Here is a 17,113-nt window from a genome sequence, read left to right as displayed (position 1 = left end):
GAGCTAGTCAGAGGCTCCATGGTGTGGCAGCCTCTGCCATTCGTTGCAGCACAAGCATGGATGTGAGGGGTTTCATGACAAGTGTGGGAAGCAGATCCCTTAGCTCAGCTTGCCAGGTGTGTGTCTCACGATTCCCACAGATGCTGGGAGGTAGGGGTTATCAGCCCGTGGGGGAGGCCAGGAACTGAGGCCGGGAAAGGTCAGGTAACTTGTTCATGGTCATTCAGGGAGTTGCCAGCCAAGCTCCCATTAGAGGGCTGTCTGAAAGCTCCTGGGTCAGTTTTCTTGACTGTGGAACAGAGATGATAATCCCTGCTGAGCTCAGGGTCACTCTGATAGACAGGAGAGAATCAGGTCAATCCAGTCAGCTACACGCATGCACACACACATCACAAATGGAACGTGTTCTGGTTTTTTTGTCCTGGAGTGACTTTTGTGCCTGATTAGTATTAGCCACTGAATTAAATTGAAAGCCAGGAAGCGGAAAAGTTTATCTCAAGGAAGAGAAAATTTCTGGGAATGGTGAAAAAGTAAACATGGATTTTTAAAACTGATTTCAGGAAAGATAGGGCTCATTCATGTTTAAATGCTAAGAGGATGCCATCCAGAGAAATGAGTTTTTCATTGATTTTAACTGTGTTGGAGTTTCTTTCTTAAGGAAATGCTGTGAAGAGGCAGTTTCTGCTCTTGAAAATACTAATTTTATTCTCTAAACGTGTGTTCTGATCGTGCTGGCTTTTCTTACGTGGTGACTGGATTCTCAGATGTATGCTGGGGTTTCACGCCTGGGGCAGCAGCAGCCTCTGCCTTCGGACCCCTTCCCTCTTCGGCCCTGCCTCGGTCCAGCTCACTCACCAAGAGAAAGTACAAACATGAACAGCTCACTCACTTGTGCACTTTGGGGTTGTTTTTCACACGAGTGGTTTTTTTCATGACTGTTACTATTATGAGAAGAAAGGCAAGTCAGGCATTGTTTCATATTCACTCATCTATGTGGGTGACATTTGGGTTTTGGCTCATTTCTTCATCTCTTATGTGCAGAAAAGGCTTTTTCAGTAAACAGTTCCATTACTTAGCTGTTCTTGTAACTCTGAAAACCCAGCTGAACTATAATTAAACTTTGACCTGGTGACTGGGCAAGTAGGGCTGTGATTCTTTTGTTTTATTCTGTCGTTGACCCATAGTTGATGTATCTAATAGAATTTTCAGAGAAAAAAGATCTGAGTACTGAGATAAGAATTAAAAAGAAACTCTTTTAAGCTTTTAAAAAAATAAGGTTTTGCCTTTGAAAAATGGCATCAGAGACCCACACTGACAGTTGTTGTTGTTGAGTCACTAAGTCTTCCTCTTCGTGGCCCCGTGGACTGTCGCCTACCAGCCTCCTCTGTCCATGGAATTTTTCAGGCAAGAATATTGAACTGGGTTGCCATTTCCTTCTCCAGGGGATCTTTCTGACTGACAGATCAAACTCAAGTCTCCTGCACTGGCAGATGGATTGTTTTACCACTGAGCCACCACGGAAGCCCTATACTTATTGTTTCTCTCAGTTTATTTCCAAATGCTCCTTAAATTCTCTCTTCCCAAGTAAAATTATTCTCTTCTCCATTCAGAGAGTTTTCTGTGTTTATCACTAAATAGCATTAGGTGCAGAGTAGGTGCTCAGTGGATACCCACTGACATGGTCACATGTGTGTGAGAGAGTGTGAGTGTGTGTGTGTGATTTTTCTCATTTCCAATGCCTGATAACTTTTCTGTGAAACAGGTGTTTGAGACGGACATCTCAAAACAGTTACAAGCTTATGAAGTTGAGTACCACGTGCTTCAGGAAGAGCTTATCGATTCTTCTCCTCTCAGTGACAACCAAAGAATGGACAAACTAGAGAAGACCAACAGCAGCTTACGCAAACAGAACCTTGACCTCCTTGAACAGCTGCAGGTAGGGCATGTTTACAAGGCCGCCACCTGAGCCTCGAGCATGTGGTGGTTCATTAACTCACCAGACGCCCGCAGGCTGAGCTTCCCGCCGCTGGAGGCCCTTTCTGCTCTGTTTGTAGTTGGGATCAAAGGTGGCCCAGGAGAGCTGTTCCTGTTTGTCAGGGAGCAGACAGGTTATCCTTTGCTAAGGTCGGACTGTCCTGAAACTTTCTGAGAGACTGTTTCTACACTTACCCTTTCAGGAGGTGTGCCAAGAACTGAGCTTGGGTCCACGGCGCTCTGGTGCTATTAACCAAACGCCAGCCATTGTGCTTTGAATAATGATGGGAGAATCAAAGGCAGGAGCTTTCAGGAGCAAAACCAGCTAGGTCCTCAAAGTGACATCAAGTGAGGAATAACAGAATAAACCAGAGCTGTGATCATAACTGTGAGTCCTTGGTGCAAATACAAAAGTTAGGTTCACGAAGGGCACAATTCTCCCCTCTGGAAGTTTCCATCTTGGCCTGCATAAATGTGGGTGGGGACATACCCAGGTCACGTGTGCTGGAGGGCAAGAGGGAGTGAGCGTGGAGGTGCAGACCAGAGACCCAGATCTTGCCAGATCCAGTGTCACCCACTGTCACCCATCTGCTCTGATTTCCTCATTTATGTGACAAGGACAGAAAATTACCTTACTGCTCCGCACGACTCCTCCACCGATCAGATGGAGTAAAGTAACCGTACCATCTGCTTTTTAAGTGTCATGATCTGATCGGTGGTACAGCTATCATTGTTATGGAAATGTGTCTGTTGGTGGAGGTGGGATTTAAAAATTACTTTTGAGCTACTGTGGAGAAAAATTTATATTATTTTCAAAATATATATTCTGTGGTGGTCTAGGCTGTCCTTAGAATAAGCTTTCCGTCCTGATCTAAGCCTCTTATTTTTCTGCCTAAAAAGCTGCTGCTTTGCAGATGCAAACTTGGCAGTGATGGGAGAAAAGCCAGCATTTGGGAGCTTAATCAATCAACCCTTGTCTAAAATGTACTCTTCCCAGCAGGGATTTTATGCCAGTATAACCTAGTAGATAGTTACTGTAGAGGAACAAAGAAAAGGCTTAGCCTACCCAGTCCTGACTCCCAGTCACATTCTCAAAGTCGGCTTTGTGTTCCCCTAAGATAGAGATATCCTAACTGTGAAAATGACCAAGTCTGGGTGTGATTTCTCCAGGGGGATCTCAGCTGTAACCTGAAGGGGAGGCGCCAGGGGACAAAGAACCTTGTCTTGCACGTAAGGACCTGCAGTGTAGGTGGGAATTTTAAATCCCTCCAGACAAACAGCCGATCCCTGAAATACAGCAGGATGGAAAGCTCAGATCTCCGTTAGAAACATTTGTCTTGTTAAAATAGCACTCCAAGAGAAGGTTGATTTTACTAGGCTGATACCCACGTTGGATTGTAGTGAAAAGGGGAGGTAATTTGGTGCTGCTTCCGTGATACTGTGAACTTCACTCCTTGTGAGGAGAGGAGTTGTGAAAAGCTGCTCCAACATGTACAGCCCTCCAGAAAGGCATCAGGTGGTAATTGGTAACAACAGATGTTCAAAGAGTTGCGCTGGGGATTATGGCAAGTCAGTTTGTGGGGGCCTGAGTGTGGTCTTCCCTTTACCCTCTGAGTCACATGGAATTACAGTCTTTCAGCCAGACCACAGAAGTTCTATGAGACTCTCTTCCTTTTTTTCTTTTTAATTTTTAAAACAGTTTTCGGAGCCCAGGGATAGGTGTTCAGTGCATTACTTAATTTTCCAACATAAATCTGTGGTTTTTTTCCCAAACTATCAAAATTGACCTGTGTTTTGACTCCGTTCCATTCATATAGTTGGACATACCAAAACCCCATTTATTTTCTTGTTGAACACTGAAGATTGTCCTCTGGCAGCTGGAGACTAAACTGTCTAACCTCTTTTGTCCAGCAGCACGCATGAGACAATTGCATAGACCCGCCTGATACTGCCATATGATAAGGGGTGTGCGTTTTTCATAATAATCATTGAGTCACTGAGTGTCGGTGAGCTGGGTGCCTGTGGGAGGTCAGACCCACATGCAGGGTGAGAGAGAGGAGGAGACCTGACATTCATGCCAAACAGTAAACGACCATGCATACCAGCTCACTGCTAAGCTGGCAGGTACCCCTGGGAATGCCATGGCCTCTGCAGGAGTGGTCCCTGGAAGAGATAAGGTGGGACCGGCTGTAGGCCTTGACCGTGGGCAGGAGTATGAGGGTCTGAGAGGGCTGCTCGGACTTAGCCCCTGAGTGTGACTACCCGCTGCCTGGTAACCGACAGACTTAGGGTCTCAGGCCTTTTTTCTTTCTGTTTTGAGTGTTCCAGTGTCACAGCTGGAGCTCAGCTTTGAGTCATAAATTGTCTGGCACAGGTGTTACCTTGCTCAAAAAACTTTCCCTTGTTTTGAAAATGAGGGAAAAAAAAAACACCATTTAGTCCATGGGGACACGAAGAGGGCTGGGCGGATGAGTGAGCCAGAGCAGTGCCTTGCAGACTCTGGGCCTGAATATGGGGGGATGCAGCGGACAGCTGGAGCCAATTCTGTGGTTGCCTGGGAAGCCTGTCCAAGAGGACTCAAAAGAGGAGGAGAGTCCGTTGCTAGAGAGAAGCGCCTGGAAGGGCTGCCAGACACTGACTGAGTGTTGAGGATACAGACTGGGGGGAGCAGGGACACTACTGGTGTCTGGTCAGTGAGGCCACACATGTGACCCTCTTAGCAGAGCTTGGTCCCCTGGGCGCTCCACACGGTCTGGGGGAAATGCCGGTTCTTGGTCCTGGAGGGAAAACGAAAGGTTCAGGTTAGAGAGCTGTTCTTGTGTGGGCATAGAAACCACTTGGATGGTCTGTCTAAAACCAGTGTGCACCTGTAGCTGCATGTGTTTGTCAGAGCAGGCAGACTGCGCTGCAGTAACAGCGCTCTGGATCCCAGGGCTCAGCACTGCACACTCGCCACCTCGTCTCCTCGAAGCGGTCTTGGACCATTTCCCAGCCGCCTCCAGTAGGCAACTCGGAGACCAGGCTTCCTCCGCACGGCGAAGCCACTGTCTCCACGTGTGGCTTCCAGAGTAGCCACACAGAGGAAAAAGACGTTGGAGGGTCTCCGGATGGCCCAGCCCACCCTTGAGGGAGCCTGGGAAATAGAGTCTTTTGTGGCCAGAAGTGATAATAAGTGCGGAAAGGTGTGTCTCTGCCAGAATTAGGCTCCAAAGTTCCCCCAAGGCTGGACAGCGGAGCACACAATGGATCTCCCACTGTCTCCCAGGCAATTACATTCACATGTCTTCTTTTATTCTCCAGGTCGCCAACGGGAGGATCCAGAGCCTGGAAGCCACTGTTGAGAAGCTCCTGTCTAGTGAGAGCAAGCTGAAGCAGGCGACCCTGGCCTTGGAGCTGGAGAGGTCAGCCCTGCTGCAGACGGTGGAGCAGCTCCGGAGGCAGACGGCAGAGCTGGGCCGCCAGGAGTCTGACCCCACACTGCCCAAGCCCTCGGGTGACTGATGGCCTGGGGCCCAGCTCCTGCCAGCCCACAGCTCCAGAACAGGTGTGGCCACCACCCTGACACTGTCCAGGCCTTAACTGAGAGAGATGAAAATGCTGGAGGAGAACGAAGCGTGCTTCTCAGGGAGGAGACTGGCTTGCCAGCGCACACATTCTTCTGAACTGACTCACAATGCAGGGGACGAACGTCCCAGTGTTTTTGTTGTTGTTTAAGTTTAATTCTTCCCTTTTCCAGTCTTGATTACTGTACTCAGTAGATTAGATGGCATGGACTCGAATAAATGCACCTTTATGTTTCTTTGTTGCTTTCTTTTTCAGCATCACTATGTCTGTAAAGGGCATTTGTTCTCTGGTATTTCAGAGAATGAAGAGGCTGGAGGTATGCTTCCTCTGGCAAAGATGTGTCCATTGTTCTTCCAAGAGGGTCTGCATGACTTACACCCTCAGCATCACCGGCGGGGTGCAGTTGGCCCTTGACCATTCTTGTTGCGGAAACCCCAAATTACCCCTGGGAAAAATCAAGTGATTTATTTAAATTTGACATCTTAAATTTGGTCACTATGCTTAATATTTAATGAAGTTTGTCTTTGAAGAATAGTTTTCATATGTTTTTGCTTAGCCCTTAAGTATTGGTCACATTCACTGTAGATACATGTTTTTATGGGAAAATCACCAGCTTTTAGACTGTACCCGGGTATGGCCAGCGTGTGACTGACAGCTGTAGATGTTGAAGTATTTATTATTTCACTGTGGTGTCTTGTAGCCACACTGTAGAGTCACGTATTTATGTTGTGCTGCCATGTGATGTGAGCAGCCTGTGTCCCTTCGAGCCTCCACCCTTTGGGAATCAGATTCCTTGCTGAAGTTGCCCAGCACGTCAGGACTTTCAGGGGCCCCAGACATTCTGGGGTTTTAAAGTCTTCAGACTTTCAGCCTGGAATTCCATCAAATGTACGGCAGCTGAGAGCAGTTTTTCATGGTAGGATGCGTGTGTTGAATGTAACTCACAACCCAGTGACCCACTCCCTCAGGACGAGGAGAACCCGTGCCTTCAGCCATCCAAAGGCCGCTGCCTGGTGTCATCTGGTCGCCACCTGAGGCCCTTGCTCATGACAAGCTAGAGCGGGCGGTAGATTAGAGAGGGGACTTGTAGGCAAGTTCACTTCTCGACAGCAGAACCATTTCTGGTCTATCATCATAACCGCTTCTATTCCACAGGAGTTCTTTGACACCCTCTGGTGGGTGTGTCTTTCAAGCCTGAGGTGAAAGGAAGGGTTTCTATACCTGGAGTCTTTCTAGATCTTTCCAGATGTTTCCAAGGGAGGCACACGTGCCACCCCTGGTGCCTACACAGTTGGTTGACACCAGGACTCTCTACCGTTGCCCGTGTCATAAACCATGATGACAAGCCTATAGCCTTTATTATGAATTGTTCCACCAGCTATAATTTAGCAGAGTTAACATGTGAGATCTTTTTCCCACATTCTTTACCGTTTGAATGTTTAATAATGTTGAATTTTGGACATCTTATTACCATTACTCAAAAACATCAACTCTGCATTAAATAAGATACAAAGCAATAAAACAAATAATTCATACTCATACTTTTATGCGTTTTTGTTTTTTTTTTTTAATGTAGGGTTTTTGCTTTTCAGCAAAAAGCTGAAGGACCACCCCAGGTGGCACTAGCGGTAAAGAAGCCAGCCTCGGTAATTGCCTGCCAGTGCAGGAGACATAAGAGATGTGGGTTCAATCCCTGGGTCAGGAAGATCCCCTGGAGGAGGGCATGGCAACCCACTCCAGTATTCTTGCTTGGAAAAGTCCATGGACAAAGGAGCATAGCGGGCTATGGTCCATAGGGTTGCAAAGATTTGGACATGAATGAAGTGACTTAGCATGTATATGAACACTTGTGGGTCAGAGTGTGACTGTTCCCTAACCAGCAGTGAGTTCTCTGAGGGATTGGTGTCTTGTTTGTCAAGTATTGCTCCCCAAGTGTGACACCTCTACTCTGTGTGCATAGTAGAGCTGCTCAGACCAGACGCATCCGTGCTATGTGCCAATGGGTGCTGTCATGAGATGGCGCTGGGTGGAGAGGACAGTGGACACGGGCCTGTGTTTACAGGTTGGACAGTCGCCTGTGTCTTAGCTGGGGACAGATAAAAGTCATGGTTCACATCATTGCCTGAGGATTCACAGAGGCAAGTTTTGAAACTAAGAAAGTTTCCTGTTGTGTTTTCCCCCAACACACAACTATATGCACACCCTCGTGTGCACTTGTAGGTAGTCTGTCTTTTGATAAAATGTATACCCTCTCAGGGAGAAGGCGATGGCACCCCACTCCAGTACTCTTGCCTGGCAAATCCCATGGATGGAGGAGCCTGGTAGGCTGCAGTCCGTGGGGTGGCTAGGAGTCGGACACGACTGAGTGACTTCACTTTCACTTTTCACTTTCATGCATTGGAGAAGGAAATGGCAACCCACTCCAGTGTTCTTGCCTGGAGAATCCCAGGGATGGGAGAGCCTGGTGGGCTCCCATCTATGGGGTCGCACAGAGTCGGACACGACTGAAGCAACTTAGCAGCAGCAGCGGCAGCATACCCTCTCAGACGGAAGACCTTGAATCCCCAGGAAGCACCCTGTGAGGCAGAAGACTCAGCTGGGGGCCCTGTGAGGAGTCACACGTAGATAGTACAACAGTGTTCATCTGGGGATCTGTGTTCGGTTGGTGAATTGGGGGAAAAAGATTGCTCTGAGGGTTGTAGGATGCAGGAGTTGTTACCAGAATAAGAGAAAATACTACTGTGCGAGAAGCTGCAGAGGGGAAGGTGCAGAAGGAGGTGCTCATGAGAACTCAGAAGGCCCTTCTGAGAGGCAGAACGCATGTAGGTGCTGACATAGGCCTGGGCGGAGGGCTCGGGCTCGGGGGCAGCTGTGGCCACCACACAGTGACCACCTCTGCATCTACAGCCAGTGTTCGGAGGTGGGAGTGGAGCCAGCCTCGGTAATTGCTCAAAGTCAGAACACGGGAAGAAGAGCTGGAGGTGGAGAACGAGGACAAATGGACCCACAGACACCTCATGCCTGTCCGTCACCGTACTTGACTGATGGCCTTCAGAGAAAAGTGGCCCTGGCTTCACTTTACCTTTTAAAAATCACACAACATGGCTTTGAGTTAATTCTAATTTAGAACCGTGAGGCAAGGGGACACAGGGAAAAGTAGTCCTGGCTTAACCAAACTGATGTAATACCAACCAGGACAATTAATTTTGGAACCTGCCTAACCCGAATGAGAGCATGCACATGTGAGTCATTCGACGGAGGCCCTCCAGCTAAGTATACATGATTTGTGATCCGTAGGATTAGGATTCATAGACTGGTTTTGACTTTGTCGCTGATAGTACGACATTGAAGACTTAAAAACTGCAGGAACCACAGCTGACATGTCGGAACACCCCAGCCTTCCATCTCCTTTCCTCTATCATTGTTATGCCATATGCTCAGTCTTGTCTGATTCTTTGCGGCCCCATGGACTGTAGCCCATCAGGCTCTTCTGTCCATGGATTCTCCAGGCAAGAATACTGGAGCAGTTTGCCATTTCCTCCTCCAGGGGACCTTTGCCACCCAGGGATCAAATCTTCGTCTCCTGTGTTGGAAGGCAGATTCTTTACCTGCTGAGCCATAGGGGAAACCCCTCTATGAAAACTTCCCTCTATCAAGTGTGACCAAACATTCTACAGGTTAAGATCCAGAAACTTGCAATGTAAAAATAATTTACCGGCCATATTGTCCTAAATGGAAACTACTTTAAGGGTTTGGGATAGCTCAAAATATCTCAGGTTGGAAAGAACCTTCTGTTTCATACTGGAAAATCATTTTCTATCTAATTTTACAGAGGGAAAAACTGAGAAGAGAGCTTCAGCTAATGGTTGCCTGCAGGGTCAGGGGGATCCTCAGTCTCCTGACCGACTAGTTAATAATTCACATCACCCAGCTTTAATTCCAGTGAGTTCTGCAAATCACTTCTGATGGCATTAAAGTTCAAGGCAAGGAAAGGTCTGCTTCACTTTCCAGAAGGGTGATCTGTATAGTAAGGAGCCCAACTCAGGTTCTCTCCTGAGATGTGGAGTCTCCAGGGGGCCTTAATTTGTCCTGAGTTAAAACCAGAGGGGAGGACTTTCCAATGGTCCAGTGGTTGAGAATCCGTCTGCCAAAGCAGGAGACACGCGTTCCATCCCCGGTCCAGAAAGATCCCATGAGCCTCAGAGCAGCTGGGCCCTGTATGCCTCAACTACTGAGCCTGTGTGCCACAGATACTGAAGCCCGCGCACCTGGAGCCTGTGACCACAACAAGAGAAGCCATCGCAATGAGAAGCCCTCAAACCACAACTAGAGAAGCACTGAAGAACCATTGCAGTCAAAATAAATAATTAGAAAAACACCCCCCACAAAAAAAACAGAGGCACTCCCCAGTCTGTCTATGTGTGGCAGAGAAATGCTACTGCAGCAGGTTTCAATTAATTGGGTCCAACCTTTGTTCTTGACAGTCATTTCTTTTTTTACTTTAGACTTCTAAAACCCTTGTATTGCCATGTTAAAAAAAAAAGATCACAGAATTGCCTTTGGTTTTTAAGAAGTGAAACTTCCCAGTAGGTAAAGTTTTTTGTTGCCATCTTTAGAAACGATCAGAATGATTAGGGAAATATAAGAGCTGGGGTATGGAGCAGCTATAGCAGTTATTAATTAAAATTGGTAACAAAAGATGAAAAAGAATATTCTTAGTACTTACACTTCATAGATTAACTGCTTTCATATCTCTAAAGTGAATAATCAACTGTTTTGGGTGTAAACCCTTATTGGCAAGTCGTTTGAATTTATATCATTATCTGAATATTTATTTTAAAGTTTCACTAAATTATATAAGATAGAAGTTTTAAATGAGGTGAAACAAAATAGTTTAAAAATACTAACGATTAAAAAGTTGATATCCAGTGTCTTTAAGGAGAACAATAAACACTTCATTATAAATATTGTTTTAAGACCGTGACACAGTAATTCCAATGTCAATTTCCAAGTTCAGCCTAGTGTGATGGTTGGTTTGAGTGCACTGCCATGGCTGAAAAAAAGATGGCTTCCAACCTCTAAATGGAGAAAGGGCGCTGCTGGTCACGGTAAGTCAGGCTGTGCATTAGTTCACATGTACTCATCAATTATGCAAAGGCTTTTTGTGAATACCTGGCTAGTAAATTTTCATCTTTCTCCAAGGCAGATTAATTTGAACTAATTAAAATGTGTTAGACTTTTATATTTTTAATCAAGGACTAAAAAACACTCAAACTCTTCATTTGGAAAGCTTTGAACAAGTTATAAAAGCATTCCAAGATTGTTTAAGTAAATGTGCATGTAGTTTTTGGTTAAGAGATGACCTAAACAATAACACACCAAGCATCCTTTTCGGACAAAGCCCTTTCCATGGCATTCTCAGTAGTCTTTTTTTGTGCTTTCCCTTTCCTAGCCCAGCGCTCTCCGTAACGGGGCGGGGGTGGAGGCACTGGTACAGGGTCTTCCTTGTCCATGGCTGCCTGCCGCCTGCCCCTGCCCCCTCCCTGTGCCCCTTTCCTGACGTCCGGCAGGGGCCTGAGGAATGCTAAGCTGTGTGGAGCAGAGAGGAGCTTCACGTGTGTGTGGAACCACAGGCTTAGCCTGGACGCCTGACAGGGCCACGGGGAGACAGGGTTGCAGCATTCTTCATCCGCCTTAGATTTGCCTGCGTCTCCTCGCTCTTCTGGCTACATCTTCCTGCTATTGTTTCCACCTCATTTGTTATGTGGGTCTGTGTTTTAGGTGTCTTCTTTCTGCTGTTCTTGATAGTGGTTCTTCCTAAACCTCTAATCGTATTCCTCGTTTCTTCCAACTGTAGGAAAAGCCGACCCTGTGGCTTTGGTTCTTAGCCCCTGCTGGGTGATCCTGGGGCACCATCTCAAAGGAATCGGTGCAGATGGTGAAGCCTCGCGTGAGGGAAGTGGAGGAAAGTGTGCTTGGTGGATGTGGGAGGGGGGCAGGTTGATGTATATGGCAATGTTCTGCCCACCTCAGCTCTTCCTGTACTTCCCACTGAGGATTTCATGTTCCATTTTCCTTCCTCTGAGGCACATGGCGATCATCTTTACTCCTAAATTTCATTTGCTCTAATCATCTATTCATGTTGATTATCAGGAATGATGAAATGAGCTTTTCCTTCAGGAGCCCTCTCCTTCACCCTTTGTTTCTGTGATCACTCCTGATATCAGAACAACCTCACTCTCTTCTCATGATGTAGACTTGGTCCCACATGCTCCTCAGAGCCTGACTCCACAGCCACCTGTTTGGCTGTTTTCACTCTTTCCAGCAGGTGGTTACAGTGCCCCTACTATGAACCAAACCCTGATCTAGGCCCTGAGACCACAAGGGAAGTCCTGCTGCCCTTCTGTGTAGCAGAATAGGGAATGTTTACTGACTGAAATAAGTAAACAAAAATTCATCAAGGGACGAGGACTGCCTATTCAGAGCTGTCAGAGAAGGCTCAGCTGAGGAGCCGGTACTCAAGGTGGGATCCGAAGGATAAGGAACCAGCTAAAGAGGAGTTAGGTGGCTTAATGTTAGAAGATGACAGAGTACTTTCCAAATCATGCATGATTCTATCTTAACCATCAGTCTTGTGTCAACAGATCTCCTTTCAAAAATCCCAGCACTCTTAACACCATGTCTTTTTCAGATGGCAAGAAAACACTGATATCTTTCAAGATAAAACTCCCATTACTGTATAGTCTCATACAGGTAAGTGACAAATTATGGGTCTCATCACTGGTTTCAACTGACACGAGGGAATCTGCTGTTCTTGACTCCACATCATCAAGCTGCATAGAGGGATGGGCTGGCGCAATGGCATTGTGATGGGCACCTTGTTATTTCCGTTTACACTAACCTCGCCTGCAGACCTGACAGCCCGCCTGTGGACATAGCACATCGACTTCATGCAAGGGGAAACCTCATTCCTTAAAGTCAGGTGTGATTTCATGTACGAGAATCCAAAAGGAAAGGTGAGCCAAGAAACTGTGAAACTGTAAAAGGAAATCCTAACTACTCCAACTATTATTATTACATTCTGGAGTACTGAGAAAATGTGAGCAAAGACTTGCATGGTTGTTATTAATCTTCTTTTGGAGTGAGTGATTAGTGATGGGAAGGGTACCGGAAATGGGGATGAAGAAATTTTTGAAGAAGTATAAAGCAAGCCAAAATTCTGTTTGTTTTTTTATGAGGGAGGAAGTGGAGGGTATAAATTGTGATTCACTGAGTCCTGTGACACTCTTGTCTGCATAGATCATGAGGATGTTTTTGCAGACATTCCTTTAATCCTCAGTATCATCTTTAAGAAGCCCCGGGTTTCCCAGGTACTTCTCCTGAGCAATGTTTGCGTTCAGTGCTGACTGAGCAATTGAACATGTGTTCCTATTTTGACTTTTCAGAACACTCAAAGCCAAACCAGTGACCCTGCAGTTAGCAAATGCGCAAACATTTTGTTCTGATCCACAGTTCATTTTGCTTCTCTCTGGTCTGTCTTTATTCCAGTTATTTATTTCATGCTTCCTCATATCTTTAGCATCCTTGTAAGACATCATAAAACATTTGAAGAACAAGATGGTGTCTCGCAATTAAAAATGGAAGCAACAGCTAGTATTTAAAAGCACAAGCTCTGGAGTCAGCTAAAATTGAAACTTGATTTCGCATCTGTAAAATAGAAATAACAGTATCTATTTTGTAGGATTGGATATTTAAAAAGAGCACTAAGCACTGTGGCTGAGACAAAGTCAGCAAGCAATAAATGTTAAATATCATTACACTGGGAGCTTCCCAGGTGGCACAGTGGTAAAGAACCTGCCTGCCAATGCAGGAGATGCAAGAGATGCAGGTTCAATCCCTGGGTCTGGAATATCCCCTGTAGGAGGAAATGACAACCCACCCCAGTACTCTTGCCTGGAAAATCCCATGGACAGAGGAGCCTGGCTGGCTACAGCCCATGGGGTTGCAAAGAGCCAGACACAACTGAGCTGGAACACACATATTACATTGGGATTATATAAACTAAATGGATACAATTCTGTGAGCTTGACATCAACCCCAGGCAAAAGGCCTCAACAACTATAAACATATTTAAATCTGATCTTTAAAATGTGTATGATTCCCTAAAACCATGTCATGCTAGCCCAATATAATTTTATGGTTTTGAAAGAGCAATGATCCAGCTGTGGAAAAACACACATGATGTCAGCAAAGGTTTTGACAACATCCCACACAATAGCTTAAATGAAACTACATGGGCAGGACAGCTCAATTGGGTTGATTTAACAAGTTAAACCTGTAAGACCTCTAGATGGCGGTTCTCAGCCCTGGTTGCACATTAGAATCACTTGGAGAGATTTTTTTTAAAAATTGTTTTTTTGGTTGTTTTTTAACCTTCCCCTGTGATGTTAAAGTTTAATCAGGATTGAGAACTACCGCTGTAATTATAATGGGTTGAACCTAAAGCAGGGTTTTAATTAACCTGACCTGGATTTTGCCCTTCGCCAAGTCCAGTTCACATTTTCATCAGTGACCTGTGCAAGGACCTGTAGAAGGGGGCATGCCTCTCCCAAGCAAAGGCGCCGCAAAACAAACACAATGAACGACAGGACCTTGATGAATGGTGACAAGCTGGACCTGTGCCCTGATCTGAGCAAAAGGTTTATTTAAATGCCAGGATCTAAGTTAACATGAAGGACAGTGGTTCCCAAAGAAGAGCGTCAGCAGCATCTGAAAATTTGTTTCAGATGCAAATTCTCCGGATCTACCCCAACCTATTAATTCAGAAACTCAGGAGGGTGGAGCCGATGGCCTTTTTAGCAAGCATGAGAGGGATTCCAAGGGATTCTGACCTGTGCCAAAATTTGAGAACCACTTGCTTGTGGGTGGGGGAAGTCACACTGGGGCAGTACACAATGGGAGACACCTGAGTTAGCATCCATGGCTGTGAGAGAATCTCATTATCTACAGCTCTGTGGATCTACAGTGTTTGTTTTTGACTGCATAGCTCGGTCTGAGGGATCTTAATTCCTCAAACAGGGTTGGAACCCGTGCTTTTGCAGTAGAAGTTGGAGTCTTAACCACTGGACCTCGAGGGAAGTCCCTATGGTTCTATCCTCATTTTCCTACTGCTGTGGAAATCTTCCTTACTTTGTGGGTCCGGTCACATGCTTATCTCTTCTTTCCACATTCATGCTATAATGCTGTTCACTGAACATCTGGATAATTCCAGAGGCTGTTAAATAGTGAGAAATGTTGAATGTAGAGTATGATGATATAATAATGGCTAAACAAAACAAAACCAGCAGTCACCACATGGCAGGCCCTGTTATGAGCCCTTTAGATGACTATTAACTCATTCAGTGGAGAAGGCAATGGCACCCCACTCCAGTACTCTTGCCTGGAAAATCCCGTGGATGGAGGAGCCTGGTAGGCTGCAGTCCATGGGGTCATGAAGAGTCGGACTCGACTGAGCGACTTCATTTTCCCTTTTCACTTTCATGCATTGGAGAAGGAAATGGCGACCCACTCCAGTGTTCTTGCCTGGAGAATCCCAGGGACGGGGGAGCCTGGTGGGCTGCTGTCTATGGGGTCGCACAGACTCGGACACGACTGAAGCGACTTAGCAGCAGCAGCAGCAACTCATTTAGTGAGGAAAGAAATGATTAGGATTTGATGTGTTTGCAGCTACAGAATGGTCACCATTATTGGTTGAGTAGCAACAGTTGAAGGGTTGGCTTGGTTAACTTCCAGTGCTTTTGATAGATCACTGTGTACTTAGTCACTCAGTCGTGTCTGACTCTTTGCGACCTCAAGGACTGTAGCCTGCCAGGCTCCTCTGTCTATCGGAATTCTCCAGTCAATAATACTGGAGTGGGTTGCCATGCCCTCCTCTAGGGGATCTTCCCAACCCAGGGATTGAACCCAGGTCTCCCGCATTTTAGGCAGATTCTCTACTGTCTGAGCCACCAGGGAAGCCCTGATAGATCACTAGGTGTGCCGTATGCCTGGGGACCTTTGGGATAAATAGTAAAATCATTACCAGAATTTAAAATGTCATCCTCTCTTACCTCCCTCCTCCCCATCCCCTAAAAGGGGCAGGTGAGAAGGTGGAAAAGCATCTGCCTCAACATCTGGAGGGGACAAGAGAAGGCAAAGAAGCCAGGAGAGAGCCTATAAAGCTAAGAAAGGGACAAGGATGGGGAATGGGCTGCAGAGGGCAGTAGCCCTCCAAGTCCCCCTCCTCCAGCTCCTGGGGAACTTGCAGGGGGTTCATCCCCAAAGTGAGGTATAACCAGAGAGACCGTGACTCCCTGCGGGACTCCTCTCAAGAATGTACTGCCCCGAGGATGACCCAAAGTTGCTGAAAGGAGCGTCATATCTCAGGGCACATTTTTCACCTGGGTGGAAGGACCAGCCTGTGTTTTACCGGTAACTAATTTGCCAGTATTTGTTTTACTGTATTTTACCGGTAAAATGCCCAGCATTGGCCACCTTCAACTCTCTCCTGGATGGTGAGGGTTCAGCAGTGTTGGCCAGGTCGGTACTTCCAGAAGTGTTCTGAGGCACGCCATTTCCAGGATTTGGCTACCTTTAGGGATTAAAAATGTGTTAGCATGAGTTATCGATGCTGAGAAGCTCTGTAGTCAGTGTGATATGGTGATTTATAATAAGACATATGTGTTTGATCTTCAAGCAACGCTCCTAAAACCCTTGGAATTTCCTGAATTGAAGCTGATAAAGACGTTATTTGTTATGTTAATGAGGTGAATTTTGGAACCCACCTGAGGGGGGCTGGTTGCCAGAGGAACCAACCAGGAATGAAAGTTAGAACTTTCAGCTGCAAACCCCTGATTTTCAGGGAGGGGAGAGGGGATGGAGGTTGAGTCAATCACCTATGGGCAATGATTTAATCAGTTATGCCTACATAATGAAGCCTCCACAAAAACCCAAAAGGATGAGATTCTGAGAGCTTCCAGTCTGTGAGAACATGGGAACTGAGGGAGAGTGGGGTGCTCGGCGAGGACTGGGAGCCCCATTCCCTGACTCCCTTTCTCTCTTGCCCTGTGCATCTCTTCCGGCTAGTTGTTCTGAGTCGTATCCTTTAATGATAAGTCAGTCATCTAGTAAGAAAACTGGTTTCCTGAGTTCTGTGAGCCCCTCTATTAAATTAACTGAACCCAAGGATGCAGTCGTGAGAACTTCCAGTCGAGAGTCAGTCAGAAGTACGGGTGACAACCTGGACTCGAAGCTGGCATCTGAGCCCCTAACCTGTGGGGTCTGATGCTCTCTCCAGGTGGTGTTAGAAAGGGTTTGAGCTGTAGGACACCCTGCAGGCGTCCAAGAATTGCCTGGGAAAACCCACACACGCTGGAGTTGGTGTCAAAACTGTGGTGAAGAAACCCAGTTTCCATTCTTTCACTATGTAGTCTTTCCAAAACATTTCTTCCCCATTATTGCAACATCCTATTTAAAAGTGATTAAAGAAGACGATTTAGACGATCCAAACTACATTTAACACTTCACAAAGTGGGCA

The 17,113-nt window shown here is 46.3% G+C and overlaps 1 protein-coding gene across 12 annotated transcripts in view; it reads left to right on the top strand.

Annotated features, from left to right (window-relative positions):
• Positions 1-5,773, top strand: part of TBC1D1 (TBC1 domain family member 1) — a 224,205-nt gene extending 218,432 nt beyond the window's left edge. For 11 of the 12 annotated variants that reach the window (XM_006055896.4, XM_044945997.2, XM_044945999.1 and 8 more), the window contains 2 exons: positions 1,763-1,936; positions 5,275-5,773. In XM_006055896.4, the coding sequence (XP_006055958.4) occupies positions 1,763-1,936; positions 5,275-5,475 (375 nt within the window). In that variant the 3' untranslated portion in view covers positions 5,476-5,773. Of the gene's footprint in view, positions 1-1,762; positions 1,937-5,274 lie in introns of those variants that run through there. The other variant, XM_044945998.1, reaches the window with a different exon arrangement.
• Positions 5,774-17,113: the final 11,340 nt, after the last annotated feature.

Source organism: Bubalus bubalis, chromosome 7 (genome assembly GCF_019923935.1).
Source record: "Bubalus bubalis isolate 160015118507 breed Murrah chromosome 7, NDDB_SH_1, whole genome shotgun sequence".
NCBI classification, from domain to species: domain Eukaryota; kingdom Metazoa; phylum Chordata; class Mammalia; order Artiodactyla; family Bovidae; genus Bubalus; species Bubalus bubalis.
The sequence above is the reverse complement of the archived record's forward strand: the minus strand, read 5'-3'. Positions and strand labels throughout refer to the sequence as shown.